The following is a 25851-nucleotide window of genomic DNA, read 5'->3' on the forward strand; positions in this document are numbered from 1 at the left end:
CTTCAAGTGATTGTCATTTCACTGATGCCCAGTAAAAGGAAGGATAAGGGATAAGGAAAGCAGAGCATGTTTTGTATATTATGGTTTATATTGGTTTATATGGGTGCCTTTGAAACAGATTTCATTTTTCTTTTCTTTTTTTTTAGAATAATGCACATAGTGCACATTTTGGTGGTTTGAAACAGTCATTCAGAGTGAAGATAAACCTGCAAATGAAGCAGCTTTGGTTTTAATATGACTCAATTTTAAAATGCCTTGACTTTTCTGCATGCTTTTAAGTGTGGATGGCAGTTGCATCTCTGGTACCCGAGATCCTTGCATATTTTCTCATGTATTGCAGTGTGTCAGTCGTTTTGCTTATTGACTTACTTGTACTTACTTTCAATTCCCTTGGTTTTGCTTTCTTGCTGATAGCAAGCTGAATTCAGTGTTATCTTCTTCCTCCATGCTTGTCAGCTTGTCCCTTCCAATGAGTCCCTAGAAGTGCATCCTAAATCCCGTTGGGTAAATCTCTCCACAGGAGTTTGCTGCTGCTGTGCTGCGCTGCGACCTCGCTACAAGCGTCTGGTAGACAACATCTTTCCTGAAGATCCAAAAGTGAGTCATGACTTTAAAATTTTAAGGGATTGGTGTTTGAAAATCTGTGATTATAACTTGGGACTTAGCAGTTTTTTTAAATTTTTCTTTTTTTTTTTCTCTTTTAACATTTTACCATAAATTCTGCTTTAGCGCTTAATAGCTTTAAGGGAGGTTAGTAGAATAATTTATTTGGAGAGGGATCCATGAAGATCATCTGGTCTAATTCCATTTCCAAAGCAGGGCTGCACACTGAAGAATAAAATTAGTATGTTTTGCTCAGAGAAACTGAGATTTCATTAAACAAGGTATTCTGCTGCAGAGGTAGCACTTAACTTCATCACTTTTTAGAGCCACAAACACTTGCTTTCTTGTGGTTGCAGGTGTGAACATTTTCTGGTTTTCTACAGGATTTTAATTTTTTAACTCTTGACTTACTGACTGTGAACATTTTTGTAGTTCTGGTAGTCTGTTGTGACCCAAAAAGGTTTTTCTGGTGTTTTTTTAAAATTTTTCCAGATACTCATCTACCATTTTATTTTTTCATTTCACTGTAACAGTCTCGGAGCTATATTAAAGCCTAACTCTTACTCTCTGTGAAAATATATAACTTCTGTTTACCATGGAGGAATGCATGTGTCTGTACATAATCATTTGACAGTTCAGACTGATCAAGAGCTTGTGTTTCTGCTGCTCTATTTTTTAAGTGTGTTACCAAATTTTTATATCTTTTGTTATAGTAGAAGTAAGCAGCACAGTCAGTATTTGCGTAATATTTGGTTTATGTTTACAAAGTATATTGCCTTTTTCTTAAATGATGATGTTACTCAGTGCCAGGTATTATGTAAGTGCATATTACTGGCTTTAAAGGAAATTTTTTCTGTGTATACAATATATTCAATGCATGGAACAGTATGGGTTTGTAGGTTTTTTTGTTCTAGTCTAGTTTTTGATACAGATGTAGAAACACCTGGAAATGCTACAGCTGTAGTGTTTTAGTTTAAATCTAACTCAGTAGCTCTGAGTTGGCACTTCTTAGTCTCTGCTTTGGTTAGTATTCATAGGGTCAGTGGAGGACACAGGCCAGTTCATGATGGTTCCCTTCAGTTGCACACCTTCTCTATAGTATCAGAAGATTTACTTGATAAATGTCTTAAAAGTTTTTAAGTAATTTATTTGGAAAATAAATGTTTTTATGAACTTCCAGGAGGAAAAAAAAAGACAGAAAGCCTTATCCTGTTTATCTGATAATTATGATTATAACCTCATCTAAGCCAATCTGTGTTGCAATTCATGTTGGAACTAATATCTTAATCTTTGATCTTGTTCTGACAATTAGCCCTCAGATGCCTGGGGGCCAGCCTTGTTCAAGATATGATACAGAAGAAATAAAACAGTTAAACTACAATATTAAATATTTAAACTACAATCTTGTTTGTTTATTTTATCAAAATTATGCACTGAATATACTTGGTGGGGAGATGGGAAGGGAAAAAAAATTACATTGTGCTATTTGGAAGGAAGTGTGGCTTAGAACTGGTCCTATATCTCACTACATGCCTTGTCTTAGAATACTCATTCCCTCACAAAAAAAGGCTGGAGCAAGCTAGTTGCTTTGTTTCCTTTAAAAATATTTTAGTTATTCCATGTTGCTGATTTTTGAGCTAAGGTTATGGCAGTTTTGCTCAAGAGTTTTGGGGTTTTTTCAGTAGCTTATTTCCATCTGTAAGGCTCTGATCGCTCTGATCTTTAAATATTAACTAGAAAAAAAGCAAGAACGCTTGGAAAGCTTTATATTTCCTATGAACTCTTCAATTTTCTAATTTGTATTTCTGTTTCTAGGATGGTCTTGTTAAAGCTGACATGGAGAAACTGACTTTCTATGCAGTTTCTGCACCAGAGAAGCTGGATCGAATTGGGGCTTACCTGGCAGAGAGACTGACCAGGGATGTGGCCAGACATCGCTATGGGTAAGGAGAGAAGTCATTAAAAATAGATGCCAAGAAGTCATGGAATTTCATCATGTTTGTTCTGATCAAGTCTGGAAAGCAAGACAGACCCTTTGTGGTCAGTTACCCTTGTCTGACTGCCAGGTGCCCATCCAGCTGCTCTCACTCCTCCTCCTCAGCCAGATGGAGAAGAAAATAAAATGGAAAGCTCATGGGTTGAGATAAGGACAGGGAGATCTTTTTTTCCTCCATGATGGAACTGAGTGACTTGGGGGAGGATTGATTTAATTATTGCCAGTTAGTGACAGAGTAGGATAATGAGAAATTAAAGCAGAGCTTAAAAACATCTTTTCTCCAGCCATCTTTCTTCCCAAGCTCAACTTCACTCCCAAATCCATTTCCTCCACCTCCACCAAGCAGTGCAGATTAGGACTGGGGACTGTGGTCAGCTCATACCATCTTGTGTCTCCTGCTACCCTGCTCTGATCTTGGCTCTGTCCTTGCAGGCAATCCTTTAAGAACTTCTCTGGCATGGCTTCTTTCCTCAGGGTACAGTCCTTCAGGAGCAGGCTGCTACAGCATGGGTCCTCCCTGGGATCACAGATCTGCCAGAAAAGCTCCTGCATGGGCTTCTCTCCATGGGGCCTGCCAGAAGTCTGTTCTTGTTCCAGCAGGGCCTTTCTGTGGGCAGCAGTTCCCTTCAAGGCACAGCCACCTGCTCCAGCAGGGGGTCCTCCATGCTCTGCACTGTGGATATCTGATTACCTGTGGGCACTTCCAGTGTCCTTTCCAGGTTTAGGAAATTGGGGGTTGGTCTTGGAGCTGGCTGTGTGTGTCATGGGGACAACTCCTGGTTTCTGACAGAAACCCCCCCTGCAGCTCCTTGCTGACAAAACCTGGCTGTGTAAGCCCAATACACTCTTGAATGTCAGTGAGGATATAGGAAAAAAGCATTATCTTTCTTTTCAGCCCTTTTGGCTAAATCAAATGTTTAAGTGAGAAATATTTTAAGTCTAAGAAGTGGCAGGAATTGTTAAAGAAAAGCAACATCCGTCACAGATCACCATTTTTTGGTCTTCATGACATCCAAAGCTGTTTTTATAACTTTATAGAAAGGGTAAATGGCCAGCACTCAATTCTGTACTTCCCTCCCTCCTACACCACCTCATCTCCTCCCAAAAAAAGGAAAAAAGAGAGAAAATATGGATGTAGAAAATAGCTCCAAGTGTCATTTTTATGCAGTGGGAAATATGCACCTTCCATTCTTTCTTTTCTATTTTTTATGGCAAGATCCTAAGTTGAACTAACTGAGTAAATGATAAATGTCTTTATCTGTCTCCAATTAATTTTCAGTTATGTTTTAATTGCCATGGAGGCACTGGACCAACTTCTAATGGCTTGCCATTCTCAAAGCATAAAACCATTCGTGGAAAGTTTCCTTCATATGGTGGCCAAGCTTCTGGAATCAGGCGAACCAAAGCTGCAAGTCCTTGGGACTAATTCTGTGAGTAAGCTCAGATGCTAAATCAAATCAGAGTAAATCTTTGCTTGGAAAATTAGTTTGAGAAGTCTTAAAGGGTCTGCCAGTTGACATCAATTGAAAGATGCTGTTTGTAGCAGGGTGTATCCTTTGGGCCTAAACACAGAGCAGATACCAGCTGGAGGCAGATAAACTGTTTCCCTGCAGTATCCTGAATTCTTTTGATGTGTGGGCTCATTCCCTCCAAAAATAACTTCTGGAAGGAACAGGAAAGCTGTGCTGTGAGTTCATGGTTTGAGTCTTTAAGCAGTCCTCCTGGACCCAATATATAGGTAAGGCAGTGTTTTGTTTTCTGCAGCTTAAGTTACACAGAAAGATTCTTCTTAGCTGAAAAGTAGCTTTGAGTATTGCAATCTCACCCTCTTACCAGCTTAAATATTTCAGGATTCAGATCCAGGCTTGAAGGGCGTAACTAAAAGCATCAAAATGAAGATTTAGAGGTCTAGTTTTCCAGTGAGAGTGATGGGTGCTATCAAGGGTATAGCTCTGTAATACTTGCCTTCTAAATACTGTATTTTCCAGCTGGTAAAATTAGAATCTCATAAATTCCAGGATTGTGATGTGGACTGTTTTCACTTAGAGTTATTGCTTTTACATGAGTATAGAGTACTTGCTTTTCATGTAAATTATTGCCATTGCTAACAGTGGGGGATTTCTTTGTGGAATCAGTAAAGCTGTTGGGCTTTTGGGTTTGGTTCCCAGCTGATGGAATTAAATGGAGTTGCAGCTCAGGAAGACAGGAGGGCGTAGTAAACTGATGTTACCCCAGAGCAGGATTTCTTGTTATGGTGAAATAAAGAGAGTTTTGCTGTAATGTAGGGTAGAAGTGTCCCTTGTTTCCCCACTAGCAGGGCAGCTTTACTGAGGATAACAAGATCTATATCTCATTATACATATAAAATTTTGCTTATTCATTTAAATATCATTGAGCCAGGCTACCCTGCTGATTTTGATTTGTTTGTATAATAATGTCTGGGCAAGTTCTTTTAGGGAAATGACTTTGGAACTTGTTTCCTCGGCTGCCAAATGGCAAGGTATGCATCACTTTCCAGTTGTTTAAAATCACTGGTTAGTGCCAACCTCCACTCTGATGTACAAGGCATGTGTCGCTTCAAAATGCATGTTACTGAACAGGACTCCGCTTAGGGTAATCTGTTTGATATTCCTGTTGGTTCCTAAGTCTTTTGTGAGTAAAGGAGATTAGGGCTTCCTGAATTAGGAGATAGTTTGTGTTTGTCTTCTATAAAACTCACAAAAAAAAGGTTTCCCTAAATGAGAGGAGAAACTCTGTGAAGAGAGAGAATTTTTATGGCTCTTCAACAGCATTTCAAAACCTTATTTTAGCCTAACTCTGGTAATTTCCCTAGGTACCTTCTAGAGTTAATGAAGACAAAGGATACAAGTCTATTTGTATTGACTTAGAAGGAACAAGGGTAACAGCTTGTCTGTTTCCAAGGGCACTGCCTTACTGTGTTCTTAAATAGATTTTGTTACATTAACAGAGAAAGTTTACTGCCATATTCAGCCTTTTTTCTCTCCTTCAGAAGGAAATAAGCAAATGAACAAAAACCAAAAAGCAAGAGGAGATGGTCTGGTGACTGAATAATGCTTCATGTACTTTAGCAGATGAACCACTTTGGAGTGCAAACTGGGATTGTCTAGAAGAGAAGAATGGGTTGTATATGAAGTAAATGTTTTTAACTGGTGAAAAGTCAGGCAACCTTTGGAAAATTTTACATAGTAGTTTTAGGAAACTCACTTTAAGGCCCCTACAAATTTATAGTCTGCTTACATTTAAAATATATGGAGTATGATTGTGGCTCTAAGTAGATTTTGATTATTTTCTATCCAAAGCTTCATTGATATAGAAAAGCAGTGATGTCTTTGAAGTAAAATTCAAACCTCTTTCCTTGAGCTGTAGGGTTTTTTCAGCCTCACAGATTTTCCTTCAGCTGCAGGGACTCTTGTGGTTGGTTAAAAGGGTTTCAAATGAAGCAAATCTCTGTACAGAACATCTTTGGGTAGTTTAAAGGCTTGGAAAGATTTGGAAGCTCCCACTGCCTTCTGATTGTGTTTTACTGACTTCCAGGTATTTAGTTTTGGATGCAGAACTTACTCTACTTTGTGCCCTATATTTCAGGAAAAAAAACCCCCAAAACTTTTACTTAGGTGTTTGTCATCTTAAGTTAATTTTGGAATTTAAATTTCATTTAATTTATAATAAAAAATCAATTTGTTTTTGAAAAGCAAACCTGAAGATGACTATTTTAGATAAATAATTTTTTGGGTTTTATTTATGCATTTTTAAGCCTGATCTTCAGGTAACATATAATTAATTAGTTGCATTTATATATTGCATTTATAAATTATGTTAACTTATTTCCTACAGCAGCTGGTTTTTTTCCTGTTTTCTTAATAACATAATTGTAAATCTAATCATATAAGGCAGATACTTAAAATGGTAAAATTTCATAGTGGCTATAATGAATAAGTGTTGAGATTTTTTTTATATAGACCAAATTTCAAATTGCTAATGTCTGTGAGGTTCAAAATAGCTTTTTCTAGCATGGAAAATGTTTTTATAGACCATGTGCCAGGATAGCATATGCTGGTCAGGAAACTGAAAAAATGTGGTGGGAAAAAGTGATATCTCCTTGGCTTATGTGTTGAGCATCTGAAGGCTGATTGCAATAAGCTTTTCCTTAGAAAATGATGACAATACTGTATTTCTCTCTCTAATTTTCTTGCAGAATTTCAGTAACTGAGTGTCATGAAAAGCATCTCCATTGCTCAAGTACAAAGAATTAAATGTATTGCTTAGGTCTGTAGTGTTTTTTACTAGAATAGAGGAGACAAGCTTTAAAATCTTTCACCTTGTGGTCAAAATTTTTTGGAATAAGAGATCTAATTTTTATCTATTAATCTATATCCAGTTTATGTCTATTTCTAAAGTTTTTAAAGAAGGTTCAGAAAATTTCTTTAGTGGACGACTGGTCAAGAACAATTGGATACATAATTTAGTATAATTTTCATCTTAATGTATATTTACAAGACTCAGTTAAATACAAATATTTTAAGCTAATTTGGAATGCTGATGAGGTGAATGTATTTTGTCAGTAAGGTATTGGGGTTTCATGTGATAAATAGCAGATAATATGTGGAACCCATTATTACCAAACTTTAATTATGTACCACAAGTGCTTCTTTAGTTGATAGGCTGCTTCCTTTTATAAAGGCATCTCCTTTGTAGGAGCAGTGAAGTAATGATCCCGTCAGTGACAGTGTTGAGCTTCCTGTGCATGAGAAGGTGGCTATTATTGCTGGTTGTCATCATTTGTAATTTAAAGGAAGATAGACAGAGTCCCAAGTGGAAAAGTGATCAACCAGTGCCTGAGACAAGACTTTCATATTTTTTAGTGTTGGCTTTTAAAAGCAGTTGGTTTGGGCAGAATTAAGTCCATATGTGTGTAGAAATCGTATCAAATGTCAACACTTTGAAATTAAGCCATGTCAGAATTCATATTCCCAGCAGGGTATTTACTTGTTTGCCTTGTCTGCAGCTTGCTAATCTGGAAGTAGGCAATGAAAACTTACTCTTATTGCAAGATGCTTCTTTCATTCCATGTACCAATACAGAACTTTATGCTTGTAGTGATTTAATACATAATGGAACAATCCCTTTTCTAGGATGCCTCCTCTGTCTTTTTAATAGGATTTAAATCTCAAGGAGATAGATTAACACACGGCACTCTTTCTCATTTTGTGAGTTATTAAATTATCTTAGAAATTGTGTGTCTTCATCTGCTAGAATTTAAGTGCTTCAGGGTCGCTCAAAGTTAAGTATTGCTTCTCCCGCTCATACTTGTGCTCTCTGGTTTTGCAGTTCCACAGCCACTACTGTGACCCTGTAAGCCAACATTCCACTGCTGATTTTGTTACACAACTGCACATGTGCTGGTCAGGAGAATTTTTATCCAAGGGGCACAAACTAAAATAGAATGTGAAATTTTCCATCCTATTCTGATAAAACTGAAAGTGTCAGGTGACCCCAGGTATTAATAAATAAACTAAATCACCAGTTTTCATTGCTGAGAACCTCGTGATCATTTTCATGCTGTCTTTGTAATGTTAATGTATCCAGTGTGAAGCTAATGTATCCAATGTTTAAAGCTTTTCTCTTCAGGAAAATTGAAGTGCTTGTCCTTCTGGCATTTATTTGTTGTAGTGCACGCATAACATTCACACTTCTCATTAAGGCTGTGCTGTGTGGTTTGTAAGAGTATTACATTTATAGGAGATCATGACTTCCCATGTGACAGTTTCATAATAATGAAACACAGTACCTTGGCCTGTGAAAGGTGATAACTGCCAGTATCAGCACTGTGTTTGAAACAAGAGAAAATTGCAGGCTGCAGAAGACAAATTGGGGAGCTCAGATATGAAAAAAATAATTCTCAAGTCGAGCGTAGTATTCTTACAGGGAGTTACTTTAAGTAACATGACTCAAACTCAAATATGATGCATGGTGATTATTCTTGAATAAAACTGACCTTCTTTAAAGACATCCAGGGCCCATTAAAAGTTATGATTTTTCTCCTCATGTATTTGCTACATAACTGTGATAAAATAGCATAAATGCATAGAAGAAATTTTGTCCTTGAGAAATTATAGGATTTACTTACAGGGCTTGCACAACGTCTCTCTCTCTCCTGGTAATATAATCCAAATTTCTCTACTCAGTCTGGAACAAACATCTTCTGAATAAATCATATGTTTCTTCTTTGCTTTGTGGTAGATTTATATGTTCTTATACTGATTGAATTTTATTGGTTTCAAAATAAATGGAAATAAGGTACTACCAATGTAAGTTTCTTTCTGTACCTTCTGTATTATAAAATATAGAAGATGCTTGTACTGTAAAACTTCCATAAGTTACCATAGGATGCTTGAAAGCATTTACTGTGACTGACATGTTTACATATATAAAAGCTTTGTAAAAATCCTTAGGCAAGTGCTTGGACTTTCATAAGAGTTTCATCCTTTTTTACATTGAATAAGTGCTATATTTGAAGTTTGTTTGAAAATATGTGCTTAGGAGTAAAATATTCTGTAACAACAATAAAAACACCACTGCAAAGTACAGAGTGATGTCTGCTGTAAAAACTTAACATTTCTATGATGGAATGGAATTTTACACTTTACTGAATGACAGTGCACAACTCAAAACTGTTACCACAGAGAGCTTTCCTGTGGCCTAAATGCTCAATCATCTGAATGCTAGTCCTGGATCGTGCTTCAGAAATGCTGTATGTTCAGTTGGTGAAATTGTTTTGTTATAGACATGAGGACATAAAAAACCTTTGCCCTTTCTGGATCTCTTACTGTGCATGCTGTTTTGAAAGGTGTGACTTCCACGTGTTTGTGTCCCTGCTGCAAAGCTGCCCCCTGATACAGGAGAGGTACTCAGGATGAGGGAGTCCCTGGCACTTGCTTGGCCTAAAGTCATCATTTCTTCTTACAAAGGAGTTTCTTGGTACAATAAATCTTTCTGTTAACAAAACAGTTATTAGAGTGTATTAAGCTTTCCTGCTGGGAGATCCTGTCAATCAAATAATTAGTACTTCAGATAATAATAATAAAGGCTGATACTAAATGCAACATGAATTAGCCACATGAATTAATATTCTCATTCTCACAGCCACTCCCACAGTGCTCTGTCTTCTTTGTACTTTGTTTCCATTCTTTTCCATGCTTTTATGGAGGTTTTCTGGGTGAATCATTTGTTGACTAGAGCATCTGGAAAATATTAAGATAACATTGTTTGGGGTTTACTAAATCCTTGGTCTTGGTGCCTTATTGAGATGTAAGGACTAATAAAATTCTTGTCTGACAAAAAATAAATTCTGTTTTGCTAGTAACAATATCATGAAACAAACTAGGGAGCCATAGAACATATGAAGCATTTGCCAGGGTCTCTTAGGAAGGAAATGGTCATTTTTAAAACTCTGTTGTAGAAAACATATGGGCGCTGTTTGTAGATCATCTTTCAGTCTATGGCAGTGGACCATACAGAATTAGATTTTGACTTCTGTCACTTTTTTACCACCTGAAATACAGGATATTCCTAACAGAAGGACTTGTAAAATGGACTTATACTATACAATTTTGTTCCATTTTCAGTAACAGCTGAGGATGTAGTTTTATGAAGTACATAATTTTCAGCTGTTCCTGTAGCTTTTAGAGGGTGAACTGGTAGTGCAGCTGAAAGGGATAACTGTTCTAGATAAAAACCAAAAAAAAGATTAAACAAAAGAATAGAAAAAATGGTAGGGTTTTTTTTTTCTGAAATACACAGCTTTGTGTATTTCAGAAAAAATACAAATCAGCGTGCTGTAGATTATGCTAAAGGGCCTGTCTGGATGTCTATGGGTAATGTGCTGATGAAAGCAGGTTTTACATCATGAAAAATACAAAGGAAATGCCTCAGCCTGTGCTTAGGAATTGATAAAAATGGTGTGAGTAAAAGCAGAAGGATCTTAATGGAACATCACTCTGCTTCAGGGCAGAGCCAGCGCGGTGTTTGACCTTTCCTGACAGTGTTTTGTTTTGCTTTTTATTTCCCTCTGTAGTCTGTTCTTAGAACTGTCTGTGATGGAGAATCCAAAAGATCTTTAGGCAGTCTGCTCACTTTAGAAAGGAGGGGTTTTAATGGCTAACTTAGGCTTTGCTTCAATATAAACCTATTATTGATTTTCTTATTACCATTGGGCAAAGAAAACTATTTATTCTGTTTTTATAATTGTCTTCTGTATGTTTTAAGACTGATACCTTTTAGGCAGCTGTAGTTAAGGTAATTTGATGTATCTCATTCTTCTTTACTGATGTTTATCTAAAGCTTTGTCCATCTCTTGAATAATTTGAGAACTGTATCAGTTAGTCACCGTTTTAGGCTGTGATGTTTCAGCTCCATGCACCACTTCATTTAAGGGCTTATTTGGCCCAGTTAGATAGCAAAAGTTTTTCATAGGTGCCATGAGTAATGCAGATGTATCTTAGTATATTGTTCTGTTTTCCATGCCATCATATTGGCATTGACTAAGTTCCTTTTCTTCATTCAGCTGTTTCTGGCGAAAATGCTGTTCTGCAATAACCATTCCCAAATTGCTTCCTTGGTTTTTCAGGTCCTATTTCCAGTTGTTCAAAAACTAGGCAGCAAGTGTGCCTACAGCTCTGGCCAGCTTAGTGTTCTTTGCAAATTTGATGAGCCCAGTCTGCTCATCTGAGTCTCTAGTGAAGCTCAAATCATATTTTTGTAGTGTGATGATTTACAAGTGTTTCCTTATTTTTTTCCAAACTCTTGTACATCTCTCTTATGGGGAGTGTTTTTTGACAGTGTTTTACTAGCTTTCCTTTGAGAATTTTGTGTATTTTTTTGTCAACAGCATCACTGAAGTTTTGACAAATGCTGCTTCATCTGGATTCACAAAACTTACTTACTTGTCATAGGAATAAGATGGATTGATGTGATTTGTTCTTGACAAATCCATGTTGACCGTTACTTACCCTTTTGAGACTTTGTAGATGTTGGCAAATTGGCATTTTTTTCCAGTGTTTTTCTGTGAATGGACGAGAGTTGACTGGATTATAATTCCCTGACTCCTCCTTTTTCCCTTCTGTCTAGACAGAATTGACAGAATGCCTCCAAGTTTATTTCCCTTGAATTTTGGTACATCAGAATGTTGCTAGGTAACCTGGTAGTAGCAGGGTTGTGTTTGATTGCTTGGGCTGCTCTCTACAGCTGTCTGAGAGAGGGTGTGGCAGGGTGGGTGTCTGGCTCTCCTCCCAAGCTGAAAGGGATAGGACAAGAGGAAATGGCCTCAAGTTATGTCAAGGGAGGTTTAGACTGGATATTAGGGAAAATTTATTCTCTGAGGGAGTTACCACCATTGGAACAGGCTGCCTGGGGAAGTGGCTGAGTCACCATCCCTGGAGTTATGTAAAACAAGGTTTAGTGATGGACTTGACAGTGTTAGGGAAATGGTTGGACCTGGTGATCCTAAGGGGCTTTCCCAGCCTAAATGATTCTGCCAGCTGATGACTCACTGTTCGAGTGTTAGATGTTTCCATAGTGCATAGTATGTTGCATTTCATGCAGTTTCATGCTTCCATAGCTATCTAAATGAGGTTCTTGTGGGAAGACTTTTAAAAGAAAACCCTCCTATTAAGATTTTTCTTCTCTGAAGTTCTAAAGTGTTGTCAAAATTGGGTTCTTAATGCAGTTACTTCATGTTACTTGTTAAATTAAACTTAGATTAAGCTTATTACTCATTATTCTATTTTAGGAAATTGGTATTAACAGCTTTTTTAAATGTATTTCATTTTCCAGTTTGTCAAATTTGCCAACATTGAAGAAGACACACCTTCATATCACAGACGTTATGACTTCTTCGTGTCCCGGTTCAGTGCCATGTGTCATTCCCGTGACCCTGATCCAGAAATACAAAATGAGTAAGTGTCATTCTGCAGGAATTACTGAAAACTGTTGACACATTAATACTGTCTGTAATGCAGCTTTTATTAAGGTGTTTATTGGACTTTGAAGAAAATGACAGTCTTTTTGAGTAGCACCCAATATTGCAAATCTTAGGTAGCTGGAACTCCTAGGATATTTAGGTGTAATTTTACCTTAATAATGCATGTTAGATTGTGTGGATTTTCTCCAGAAAGGCACCACTTATTACTGTAAATGCACGAGTTCATGACTTACTTGAGATATTAACGAGGCTACTTATATGGAAAGCAAAAGCATATATTTAGTCTGTCCTTTGAGAATTACTCATTAAAACTGTGATTTCTTAAATGTCTGAAGTATGCTCATGTGTGTCAAACTCAAGAGCTTCCATGAATGGGAATTCTGTTTATCCCATTCTTATGTAAGTGCTACAGTTTGTTTTCCTGCGGCTCCCCCCTGAAGGATGTGTCCTTCCAGCAGCAGTTTTTCTCCTTGTTTGTACATCCCTCTTCTCTCCTGCTTTGTGTGTAATCCTATTGAAACTATCTCAAAAGATTTAGAATGAAATTGGGTTCATCTTGAATGCACAAAACTTTGTTCAGAAATAGCTAAGATTTAAGCAGCTGCAGATTTAGATATTTACAAATTGAATTGCAAACAAAAATAATTACAGAACTTGGTTACCTCCGTAGTTCATCTAAGAAATGTTTTCATTCAGGGAATTTGACTGAGCAAGAGCTTGTTAAGTGTTGTCCATACCTGAATCAAGATTTAAAAAATGAGGGGTGGATTTTAAGAGAAATAATTCAAAATTTTAGTGAGGCTTGTACTTATTTGATAGCTGTACTAGCTTCTACTTGTTTTCAGAAAGCAAATTCTTTCCCTTCCATTTATTACAATGGATAATTTGCTATTATCACTTCAAAAAATAGTGTTTTGCTATTCATGTCATTGCACAGATTCTCCTGCAAGCTATTTTTGTTTAATAAAATGATGACAATAGCTAGCAGCTAGACCAAGTCTTTTTTTGAACTTAGGTAATTTTTTTCTTTTTATTATTTCATTGTTGTTGATTACTTCTCAGTTGGTTTCATTCAAATGGTTTTAGAATTAAAGTGGTGGTTTCTTTTGTCCATTAGGCTTAAATAGACAGAAGTATCCTTTGCTTTCCATCTTGTGAATCTTTCAGAAATCTTTGAAGATCTTTTCTGACTAATCCATAGTATAATTACAACTTCTAATGGCACAATCACATGGCTGTGCTGGCTATTACTTCAGCTGTGTTGTGGTAGCTTCCCATTTTTCTTCAGCTCTGGAATAGGCTGAGATTGTGTGAGGTTTCAACTGATGGGTGGTAGATTGGTGGGTTTTATCCAGGGGACTTTTGTCAGAGCTGATGCACAAAGTTTGAGTCTTCATTGGGTAGTGCCAGCTTTATCCTTACAGGCCATCTTCTGTTCAGTTGTTTGTTTTGTCAGCTTCCTTACTGGCTTTAAAGGTGTTCAAAGAAAGCATGGGCTCTCGGGTCGGCTGCTTTGTTCTCTGCCCCGAGATGTGTGGGGTGGTTCTGAGGTGGCCCGCGCTCTGAAGAATGAGTCTGGACTCTTCGATGTTTGGTCTTCAGATTGTTTATTTTTTCTTATCTATAAAGTTTTCTTTCTGCCCAGCTGAGATACTCTCAGCACGGCAGCCACAAGCACTCTCCACCGCTCCCGAGGCAGTGTCATCTTTTTATATTACAAACTACGTATATCATATTTACTTTTAATTCCCAATACCTATCACCTATGTTAGACAGTGCACTTCTATTCTAAACCAATCCCCAAGTGCCAACATCACAGCAGAAAATGGAGAACAAGAAGAAGAAAGAAGAAGGACGAGACACGCCCTGTTGCCTTCATCTTGTCCCCATAACCCCTATACCAAAAATCTTAAAATCTGTATTTTCACCCTGTGAACACCCTGTAATTACACCATTCAAACTCGTGTGACTTTCAAATCCCCATACCAAGTTGGCAGTTTGCTAGAAGGATCAAAATCAAGCCACCAGGTGTTCCGGGCACTATGCCAGGATCTCCGAGCCCCCCCGAGGGGTCTTCAGCAACTCTGGACATCCGGAGTGATGTGCTGAGTTCCCACAATGGGCAATCTTAGTGGTTGGCCAGTTTTCCCATTTGCTGCTTGTGAGAACCTACTGGAATTCCACAGTACTTCATTACTGCTGCCAGAGCCCTGCTGGGTGGTGCTGTGTTGCTCAGCTTCAGTAATTCCTCTTTTCCTTGCTCAGGATCCGAATTGCTGGAATCAGGGGCATTCAGGGAGTGGTTAGAAAAGCAGTTAATGATGAGCTTCGAGCAACCATATGGGAGCCCCAGCACATGGACAAGATAGTGCCATCACTGCTGTTCAACATGCAGAAAATAGAGGATATTGACAGGTAAGTGTATTCCTTGTCACTGGTGTGGTTTTTTTAAGCAATCTCTAGGCTGGGTTTTTATGGTGGATATCCTTTTTCTTTTCAATGGAAGCAACAACTCACCTTTACTAGCCGAGGCTCCTTGAAATTGATAGTGTAGGTTTGCATAATGGTTCTTAATGTTTCTTGTCTTAAAATCTTTTCAACTACGTTTATTCACTTGTTCAAGATTCTGTTGGCCTAAAAGTTATTCTAGAAATGACATATCCATATTTGACTTGATAAAAATCACAAACTCTGTGTTTTAGTGGATCAGATGCAGAGATGAGTAAGCAAAGGCTTTTAGGTGACTCAAATGATTTTGCTACTTAGATTTGTTAGAAACTGAGGTTTTAATTCCTTTAGCCATTACTAAGAACTGCTTGTCCTGGCTGAAACAGTACTTCAAGTAAGGAATTAAAGTTTTATTTATATGGAAATCACCTTCTCTTTTTTGCTTTCAGTGACTCCTAGGCATATTACTTACCACATTTGCAAAAAGATATTCAAAAAGATCTCTGTGACATTTAAGGTTGAGGAGATGCCAGTCACCTTACAATTGAAAACTCACTTTTTTTGGTCCCTGTTTAAACACTATGTAGGTGTAAAAACTGTTTCTTGGTAGCACTGGGAAATTTCCATAAAATGAACTTCAGCAGAGCAAGCAAATGAAATACTAATTCCATGTCCAATTCTGGCTGCTTCAAAATTTGCCTGCTAAGAGGCTCAGCAGCCTTCCTATAACAACAAGCTTTTCATGCTTTCACTCAGCTTTCTAGATCTGTCAGTTTCTCTTTATTTAGTTTGAGTTTTGGCATTTATTTTTCAATTCCTCGGCTTTATTTTTGTTGTGTTATTTCTGACTGCCAGTGCCTGTCTCATCTCTAAAACAAATTTTCAGACCAAATAGCTAAAATCAATACTTGTCTGTCTGTCCATGCCTTATCTATTTACTGTATATAACTGAGGGCCCACACAATATTTATAGAAATATTCACTTGAATTTTACATCTGAAGGGTGAACTGAGTAAGAGAGAAAGGTTTCTGAAGCTGCTGTTTGAACAAGAGGAGCCTGGTTTGCCTTTGCTTATTCTTACAGGGCTTCTAACTGCAGGTGGGCCCTTTCCTTTGGTACTCTTTACAGTGCCCTTGGGCACACACTTTCCTTTTTATAGCAGAAGTAAATTAACTACTGATGGGAAAACTGACTGAAGTAGGATTTGGATTAACTACTTAAAGTGGATCAGTTTGTATGTACTGCAGGAATTATTTTTCTCATCTGTGGAGCAAGGCAATAGTAGTGGTAGAAAAACAAATCTATCAAAAGGCAACTTAAATTTCTGAACTCTTGTGCTTGAAACTTGTCCTATTGAACGTGAAAAAAAAGACTAATGATTTTCCTAGTGGTAAGTAGGGGCCTTTTATGATGTGCATATGACAGAAAAGCTGAAAACGGTGTTTTTAAATTGTTACCTGCTGGTCTTAAATGATATTACAGACAATTTCTCATTTTATTTTATGTGTGACTTCATATTTGTGGAGCACAGAGACATCTTGAAGAGTAGGAGTAAGAAGCATATTGCTCTGGCAGATGGAGTCAGAGCATTATTTGAGAAAGAGCAGAAATTCCAGAAAATACCTCCAACTTAAATCCATAGAAGAAAAACCTTTTTTGATTATAGCTGATGTACATATAGGTACTTACCTTGGAAGTCAATGTAATTTTAGCTCGTGGAACTTCACTGCTTAATTCAAGATTATTTTGAGTACATACGAGATGAGGCCCTTCTTGGAGTTAAGAATTTACTATCTAAATAGCATTTTAAAAATATAATTGTATTTGTGGATGTCATTATTTGTTCATATATTTGAGTGCACATTTTAGTTACGTGCCTATCAGATGTTATGTATATATCTATTTATGTGCATCTCCAAAATAGGAAGGGGATGTATGAAATTAGTAATTCCTTTACTTTGTAGCATATTCTTCATAACTGTGGAGCTAAACCTGCCAGCCTGATTTCAGGCAGAGGGACACCTAGCACTTTATGTAAACTTCACTTCAAATCCTTCTGATACATCTGTACTGTTCATACAAATTCTGTTTGAGAGGAAAGTTAGAATTTATTTCTTTCTCCGGGTGTGTGAATCACAAACATTCCTGTACCTACTCTGCTCAGAAGTGGTGGTTCAGTCTTACTTACGTGTCCTGTCATACCCTTGGCCAATCCTGGTTTTTTGGCATTTAAGAAGTCTCATTCTTAAGTTGCTGAGTTACTGTGAGCTAGTTTAAGTTAATCACCTGTGATCAGGTGTTTGCTATGGAAACTGCTGTACTTCAACACATTCTCCTTCCAGTTCCTTTTTACCACTTCTGATAGAGATTACCCGCAAAAAAGACAGTGGAGCAGCTACAGGGAGTTGTCCTTGCTTATTTCATTGTAAAGCACATTTTCAGCCCTCTTGTGGTAGTACAAAAGGTTTAGATGCAGAGGAATACTACTGCTTTTTTCTTAACTGTTGCAGTTGGATTTTTCAGAGGTTTTCTGATATTTCTGTAAAAACCAAGTCAGTGAAACAAAATGAGATACTCATTTGAATCTAGAAACTTAAGAGGCCGTACAAAGCTTTCCTATAAAACTAAAGAAAGTATTCAGTATTCATTGTCTATTATCTGCAATGCCAAGGAATGCTTACTGAGAAATACCTTGAGTTTGGTGCTGTTAAAGTTCAAATAAAATGTTACTCCCACAGATGACACAGGATAATTTTAGACATTTTGATGAAGTCAAAGAGTAACATTTTATACTAGGAAGATTCATCTAAAAAAAGACTCCCAAGCAGTGCTGAGAAGTCACCTGCTGTAGGTTTGCATATATAAGCACTTAAAATGTAACTTATTTTACTTCATTTTAAATGGAAGTCTTTCAGACAGGCTAAGCTCTGAGTGCTATGCAGCCTGCTTTCGTCTTTCCTCCCCACACACCCACCTGTGCAGTGCTGTTGTATTTTAGGGAATCTGTGTCAAAACAGCAATGGAAATGACAGTCCTACACTGTCTCTTGTACTTTCTCTGTGCTGAGAATGGTGCCCATCTCCATAGATCAGAGTCTAGGCAGTACAGGGGAAGGAAGAAAAGGGAGGATGGGTGGCACAGCAGTTGATAAAGCTGGAGTTTTGTGGTACTCATGGTGGATTATATACAAATTTTCATACCTTTTAAAATTCTAATCATGCTGCACTTGTAAAACTATTTCTCCTTATCTAACAGAGTTCCCGAGGCTCTTCTGTTACTAAAATCTGACAAGCTAGCATTGTTGTGGTAACTTCTGAAACACTGATGTTTCCAGAGGCAACAGGATTTTCATATGGCCAATGTTAGATTTCAGTAGTATTGAAACACTAGAAAATCTCTTGCCATCAAAAGCTATATTGCAACTATGATGTTAACATGTTCATTTGACTACTGATATTTCAGTTTGCAATTTTCTATAATGCTCTAAAGCTTTTATGATCCTTAAGTAAACTGAATGCTCTTGGTTGACACTTTCAAATGTATTTAACACACAAGCTTGCACTGCAGAACTGAAATTATGTTTAAGGGTTTAATGTACTGGTTTCTGCAGTCTAAAATTAAAGATGCATAATGTTAATGTAAATGAATGAATTCTCACTCAAGTTCCTATAATGTGTTTTGTGAGAGGAAAAAGAAGGCTGCCACTTGTAGGTCCAGTGACTCTTGGTAAGTAATGGAGGTACCTCAGGGAGAGCTGTTTGCTCCTTTTCTGAAACCTGTGTTCACCCTGTGCCCACAGGGAGGGGCTTAGCAGTGCCTGTCCATAGTAATGATGGAAGACGCTCAGGTAGAGGGTGACCAACTTCTACAGTGTCTATTTAGAGGTAACTGTGTGGGTGATAATGTTCTAATCACTTCACTCAGACATTTTTTTTCAATTCACAAGCCATCTGTTCGTGCAGAAGTATTGGAGTTTCATTTAATGCTCACCCACACAGTATGGACTCAGTAGTGGGCAGGTGAATGAGATCATTAATCTGAGCAATATTACTAAGATTCTGTCTAATTTTTTTTAGTGGTTTCACAACCTTTGTTCATTGTTAGCAATGCATAGTGTTTTGTCAAAATGTGGTAGGTAACAAGTTAACTGAATATGAGCAGCTTTTGTGTTTGCCATATAAATATTTACTAATACAGTGGTCTGTACTGAGTGAAGAGATGATGATCTATGGTCCTGCTATAAGAGAGTAAAATATGTTATTCAGAATTCTGTTTTGATGCATATTTGAAATGCAGTTCTTGCCTAGTTGAAGATTGTGGCTCATAAATGTTTTAATATCAAGGGTGGATACAGTAAAGAAAAGGTGAATATTAGTCAGTAATATAATCAATGCATTTTGTCTTATTTCAGCAGAATAGGCCCCCCATCCTCTCCTACAGTAGGAGTGAAAGAAGAAAATCCTTCTGTGCTGGCTGAGAATTGTTTCAGGGAACTACTGGGACGAGCAACCTATGGAAATATGAACAATGCTGTCAGACCAGTTTTTGCGTAAGTTGAAAATCTGTGGAAGATCTGAAGAGGTTTTCTTTATTTCATCCTCAATTCTGTTGCATTAAATTTTTTCCTACTCTTCAGCTCAAAGGTTTCCATTCGCATTTCTTAAAAAAATTGCCCCTCTTTTAATCTCTCCTCTCTCCTCTGTCTATAAGCTTGAAGGAAGTAAAGGAGGATTGCATGTCCTACATTACTGATTTTTACAAGCGAAATACAATAGTTTACATGAGTTGTTGCTTCAGCTGGCCTTTTTTTTAAAATGTGAAACTATCCAGGCTATTCATGTCCTATAGATGAATGTCACAATCAGTGGGGAGACAAACCAAGTAAAGTACAAGTAACACAAAGGAATACTGTGCCCCCTAAAGTTACAGTTTATGTTTTCCTGCCATTTTCTTCCAGGACCAGTTTCGATATTCTTTGATGAATGTCTTTAACAACTCATTTAGGAGTGAGTGGCAGATATGCACACAGTATGCACATTATGCACAAAAACACACAGTACAAATTATACCTCTTGTATTAATACTCAGTGATACCACTTTCAAACCCTGGCTTTTCCTGGTGATGAGGAGATCTGCTTGCTTCTTGAAGATATTTCAAGGTACATCCCAGGTACAGGAATACGTTCTCTTAGATGGCCTAGTTCTTCCCACAAAAATTAAGTACTTTATTTATACACTGAAAGACCTTCAAGCTATCAAAAGCCATTTTCAAGTTACTAGTGTTAACAAAAAAAAAAGATAGGGTTGGTGTTGAAGGCAGAAATCTTTTGTAACCCCTTGTTTATCCAGAAAAACATTGACTGCAAACAACTGTACCATTCCCTTACTTTCTGTATGTATCTGTTATACCAACCTGAGCGGAGTTTCTGTTGCAAAGTTGAGTGTTTTATTAATAAAACACTCATTCTTTCCTAGATTTAAAATTTGCATTCCTCCAAAACACCTGTGATCACAGTGAACACCTCGTTACTACACAGTCTGGATGGGCTACTTGGTACTTCACTGCAGCTGCTTTCTGACCACTTCTCAATTCTTTTAGTCAGTTTATCTCAGAACTTTATCATCATTTGCAGTGGTTTGAGTCTTTTGAATAATTTTAGTAGCAGGGAAGTTTCCTATTAATAATTTCCGATTCCACAGACTAGAGGTAGTGGTTGGTTTGGGATTTGAGAAGGTGTCAGAGCTGCTTTTCCTGTGGCTGATCTAAAGCCTATGTCTCTTAAGTTTATTTCCAGCCTATTTTCAGTTCTCACATGCTATGACTGTAAGGGGCCAGTTGGTTCTGTGTGCACAGCAGGGTGCCACATGCTGCATTTATGCACTGAAATGAGTGGATAATGACCAGTTACTCAGAATGTTATCTCCTCTATGAATAGAGAGCCTTTGTAGTCACCATTTTTGTGTTCCACTTTGAGGACAAATTGCCAAATGTGTCTTTTTAGAAATGACTGCTGTAAAAGTTTAGTATTTTTGAAGAACAAGAGATGCAGAAAATGCAATTTCAAGCTGTTTTTCCTAAACAAAAAGGGAATGCTCTATCTAATGAGCTTCACTTTGTGAATGACAGAACAGTTAAAGTTTGAGATAGTCTATTGCACTTTATGTGATTGAAAAACCTGACTTAGCTTGTGATTAGAAAACAATTTCTTCTAACAATGTTCACCTCTTTCACAGGTTTTAAAGAAACTCTGGAAATATAGATGTGCCTCTTATTACAGTGGTAACATGAAGGTGCAGGTTCAGTTCCCCACCTGAAGGCTTGCTTCGTGTGACACTGATATCAAGCAACATGCTGCCACTTCTTGGCAAAACTGAGAGAGCAGTGCTGCTTGCATCATGGGGCAGGGCTTATTCAGTGATTCAGGGGTTTAAATACAATGAAGATAGTAAAAATATGAAGTCAGTCTCCTCGTATATGTTTGGATTTACATTAATTCTCCTTGCCTTAGGCAGAAAATCTCCATGGTTATGTTTGCATGCAGTAGCTAGAAACTCTCAAATAATAATTTGCAATAAAATCTTACAGATCAATCTTACTAATTGCTTAATGAAAGTAAAAAAATGTTACATTAATATTACCTGAAAAAAAAATTTCTGTTGTGTCAACAGTCAGAAGCTATTGAGACATACAGCATGGATTTGCAATAGTGAATAGATTAGACAGATTCAGAGAGATCCAGAAATCTGGTGAAACTTCCCAAGTGTAACAACTGCATTTCCATTCTTGTCAGTTATCACATCATGTGTGGAGGTGTTTGGAATATTAACAGACTGGTGTTCATTATTCTTTCAGCAAACGTGATGCATGAGCAGAATATTTTATACATTCCCATGAATGCATGACTCAGTTATGCTTTCTGATCCTTGGTGCCAATTTATCATTATTACTATAAGGATTACTTGTATGTGTGGCACTGAGAAAGAATTCAGGGATCATTAGTGGCTCTCTCCTCAGAAACTTGCATTATTGGTTCTGCTGTTACTTTGAAATTGAGAGACCTACTTACGCACTTTTGTTACATATGTGCAGCAGATCTCAATGGAAGGCTGAGTTTGACATTTGTTAATCCAGCAATAGAATGTTTTGCAATCTTCAGTAGATATTCTTTATTGAAAGAAATGTAATTTGAAAAAAAAAAGGAGTTAAGGTGTGACTTTATATTAACTGAAGTAAATGCACCATACTAAAAATGCCCTTTACTGTGTTTTGCAAAAACAAAACTACATTGAATGCACTTGTTATGGTCAGTAAAATACATCACCTACAGGAATCTAATCCTGCTGTCCTTAGGAGGAAAATTCCAGTATACAAAGTATGCTGCCCACTGAGCTGTTACACAAAGCTTTAGCCAAGTCTGTCATCTTCCCCCTGCTGTCTTCCCAGTAGTTCATCTACCTGAAGCAGCTAATACTTGGCCTTTCTGACAATATAAACTGTATGTCTTGTTTAGAGAGGAATTTTTTGTTTGTTTGTTTGTTAACGTGATATGGGATGCATTTGGCCATAGTCTGCCTGTATGGATCTTTGGGGCAGATGAATAGGAACTGTCAAGGATAACAGAGAACACAATGCCCTGAAAGATTAAAGGATCAGTTTCAATCAGGAGAAGATAGTGGAGAGTAGGATTTTCCATTTGATGACACCTGTGCACAAGAAAAGCAGCTATTCCCAATAGGTACTCAAGTTGGATATTTAGTAATGTAAATCTGCTGTTATCTTGGCAGGCAAATACCTTTAAAATTCCTGACATTCTTTCCTGTAGGGATTTCTGTTAAAGGTATGTGATGTGTCAAGATGGCAGAACTTTTTTTTAATCTCTGCAATAGAGTACAAGATAATTCAGGGCATAGGAGATGCTTTGTGTCATCTGGTTTAATCAGCCTTGAAAAGGAGACCTGTGTATGTGGGTGACTGGGCTGGGAGCAGCTGCCCAGTGAGGGAATTGAGATCTCCAGATTGTAGGCAGAGTAAGGTACAGCGTCCAGCCAGTCCTCCTGTGTTCACAGTGCTGGCTTCTTTCACCTCCAGAGCTTTTCAGTTTGTTGTTTCAAGCAACTTTTTATTTCCTAAGTTCTTTGAGAAAAGGGAGAGAGCAGTAATGATTTTGTAGCTGAAATACCTGTTGAGAAACAGAACTTAAATTCATCTTCTGTTACAAAGTTGGGTTTTTTTTGATTTGGCATATTTGCTGTTCACTGGTGAATTTGTTTGTGGATTTGTTTTGATTTTTTTAAAACCTAAATCATACCAATTAAAATGCATCCAAAGTTACCTTTTCTTCAATCTTCTAGACTGCAAAAACACAGTTATTTTGCTTTTTCAGGGACACAGATCTCTTTTTTGCAAAAATCTGTGTACCCTATTCATAGCTTTCAACACTTCTGCTTAAGCAGAATTTTTTGCATTTGCTTGAAACACTGATAAATTTTTTCTCATTTGTGGTTCCTATTCCATTTAAAGAGAAACTGATGCATTTTTATCGGGATTTTCTTTTGATCTTTCTTGCAGTAAATGTTGAAAGAGCGTAAAGGCATATACACACGAAGAGCAGCTCTTTTTTGTTTTCCATATATTTTATTTATGAAGCCACCATGAAAACAAAAATATTTCCCAGAGTTTCTATTCTGGATGGAGCATTCAGCCCTAATTATTTTTCAGCTTGTAATTCAAAACAACTTATTTATCCTCTGTAAAGTATAAATTTTCAAGATGTCACAACCTTCAGCCGATCCCTTTCATGTGAATAAACATCTAATGTCCCAGCAGTCTGTGTGGAAACAGCGTATTCTTAACTATATATGATTGGTTAGGTTCCTTAAATTTCCAGAACAGGAATTTCTTTTCAGCCAAATGTTTTGTGATCATATCCTAAACCTAGAAAACAAGTGCTTTTCTGAAGTTCTCAATTTCTCATAAGTCATTGTATAGAAGTTTTATGTTAGTAAATAATCCCTTTGAGGTGAATTTTGAGAAAATTAATAAGATACCATTTATTATATCTGTAGAATGTAATTATTATGTCTTAATTTTTGCTTACAGGCATTTAGACCATCATAGACTATGGGATCCTAATGAATTTGCTGTTTCCTGCTTTAAAATCATCATGTATTCTATACAGGTAGGATTTTCTGGATTTTTTTCCTTGCATACATGTTTCAAGCGCATGAAGAGATTTCAATGCTCATCTCACCATGCTAATGGTAGACAGTAGATGAAGTCAAAGAATCCAGAAGATTCAAGGAAAGGTAGTGGGGTGGTCCTTCTCAAGAACAAGGAGTAGGGTACTGGTGTGACATGGTACTTGACAAATCTCTCAGGTTGGTTATTTTTCTGTGCCAATATACCTGTGTTGATTTTCCAGCCCAAGAGACCAACTTCACATGCAGCTGTTGTGCTGAGGATTTTTAATAGTGGACAACCTGTATTGTGGCCTTAAGCTGAAGGAGGGAAGGTAGAGATTGGATATTAGGAAGAAATTCTTTACCTGAAGAGTAGTGAGGTACTGCAGCAGGTCCTACAGGGAAGCTGTGGCTGCCCCATCCCTGGAAGTGTTCAGGGCCACGTTGGACATGGCTTTGAGCAACCCAGTCTAGTGGAAGCTGTCCCAGCCCGTGGCAGGGGACTTGGAACAAGATGGTCTTTAAAGTGTCTCACAGCTCAAGCCATTCTATGACTCTGATTGATTGTCTGCTGTAAACCTCAAGGTATTATTCTTTGATTGCATCAAACACAGATGCCCAGAAGATAAAAGTAAAAAAATTCCAGGTTTGTGGAAGAAAGCTGAGTTTTCTCACCATTTATATCAATGGTGCTGAATTCTTTGAACTGCAGTTAGCTGAGTGAAGGACAACTTCATGCTTCCTGGATATTTTAAAAGACTCTTTTGTACACGGGGCTGGCTGAATGAACCTGTATTTCTTCATCTGTCATGGCAGCTTTTTGAATCCATATTTAGTCATGAATTGATTGTACTTCTGATAAGTTTCTGAATGAAAATATTGCAGAATGGGAACATGGTCATGACCATAGCTGAGTGATGTATGAGCTTATTCTTTTTAAAGTCACAGATGAAGATTTTCTGTTTTCTTAATAGGCACAATATTCCCATCATGTAATACAAGAAATCCTTGGACACCTTGATGTCCGCAAAAGGGATTCACCACGAGTTCGTGCTGGCATTATTCAGGTTCTTCTGGAAGCAGTTGCAATAGCAGCAAAAGGATCAATAGGTAAGTTGTATTAAATTAGACATCAGGTCAAAGGATAAATGTGCAGGGTCGTGCTCATTTTCACTTTGATTTCACTTTTCAAACATTTTGAAAAGGTTTTGTGTATAAGTTTTTTTCCTTTGTGCTGAAAAATGCTTGAAATCTTACTTGGTTTGCAATTACTCCAAGCATATACACTTGGTTATTTGACTCTTATATAATCCTTTGCATTGAAAAAATGAGTGAAAAAATGTGAAAGGCAAGTATTCCTGTTTGCAAAGAGTTCATAAAGTCTGGGAGAACTGTGTGTCACTACAAAATGTGAAGAGCACTGTCCCTTTGTGATACAACTGTGACCTGAGTGTTGCAGGAGTAGAATGATCTTTGAGAAACATTACCTTATTGACTGTGAAGAAGCTGAAATAAGGTGAAATAATGTCATTTAAAATTAGGATAGTTCCTTGAAATAAGAGTAGTTATGAAGAGATGTACACTCTAGTGCTCTTTTTCCTGATTTTTTTTGGTGTCCTGCTG

The 25851-nt window shown here is 37.3% G+C and overlaps 1 protein-coding gene across 5 annotated transcripts in view; it reads left to right on the forward strand.

Annotated features, from left to right (window-relative positions):
• EFR3A (EFR3 homolog A) overlaps window positions 1–25851 on the forward strand; it is a 71861-nt gene that overhangs the window by 17817 nt on the left and 28193 nt on the right. For 3 of the 5 annotated variants that reach the window (XM_005425707.2, XM_031060876.1, XM_031060879.1), the window contains 8 exons: window positions 521–597; window positions 2419–2546; window positions 3879–4029; window positions 12452–12573; window positions 14865–15014; window positions 19460–19597; window positions 24149–24227; window positions 25203–25338. In XM_005425707.2, the coding sequence (XP_005425764.1) occupies window positions 521–597; window positions 2419–2546; window positions 3879–4029; window positions 12452–12573; window positions 14865–15014; window positions 19460–19597; window positions 24149–24227; window positions 25203–25338 (981 nt within the window). The remainder of the gene's footprint in view (window positions 1–520; window positions 598–2418; window positions 2547–3878; window positions 4030–12451; window positions 12574–14864; window positions 15015–19459; window positions 19598–24148; window positions 24228–25202; window positions 25339–25851) is intronic. The other 2 variants (XM_031060878.1, XM_031060877.1) reach the window with 1 other exon arrangement.

The sequence above is a fragment of the Geospiza fortis genome, unplaced genomic scaffold (genome assembly GCF_000277835.1).
Source record: "Geospiza fortis unplaced genomic scaffold, GeoFor_1.0 scaffold94, whole genome shotgun sequence".
Taxonomy (NCBI): domain Eukaryota; kingdom Metazoa; phylum Chordata; class Aves; order Passeriformes; family Thraupidae; genus Geospiza; species Geospiza fortis.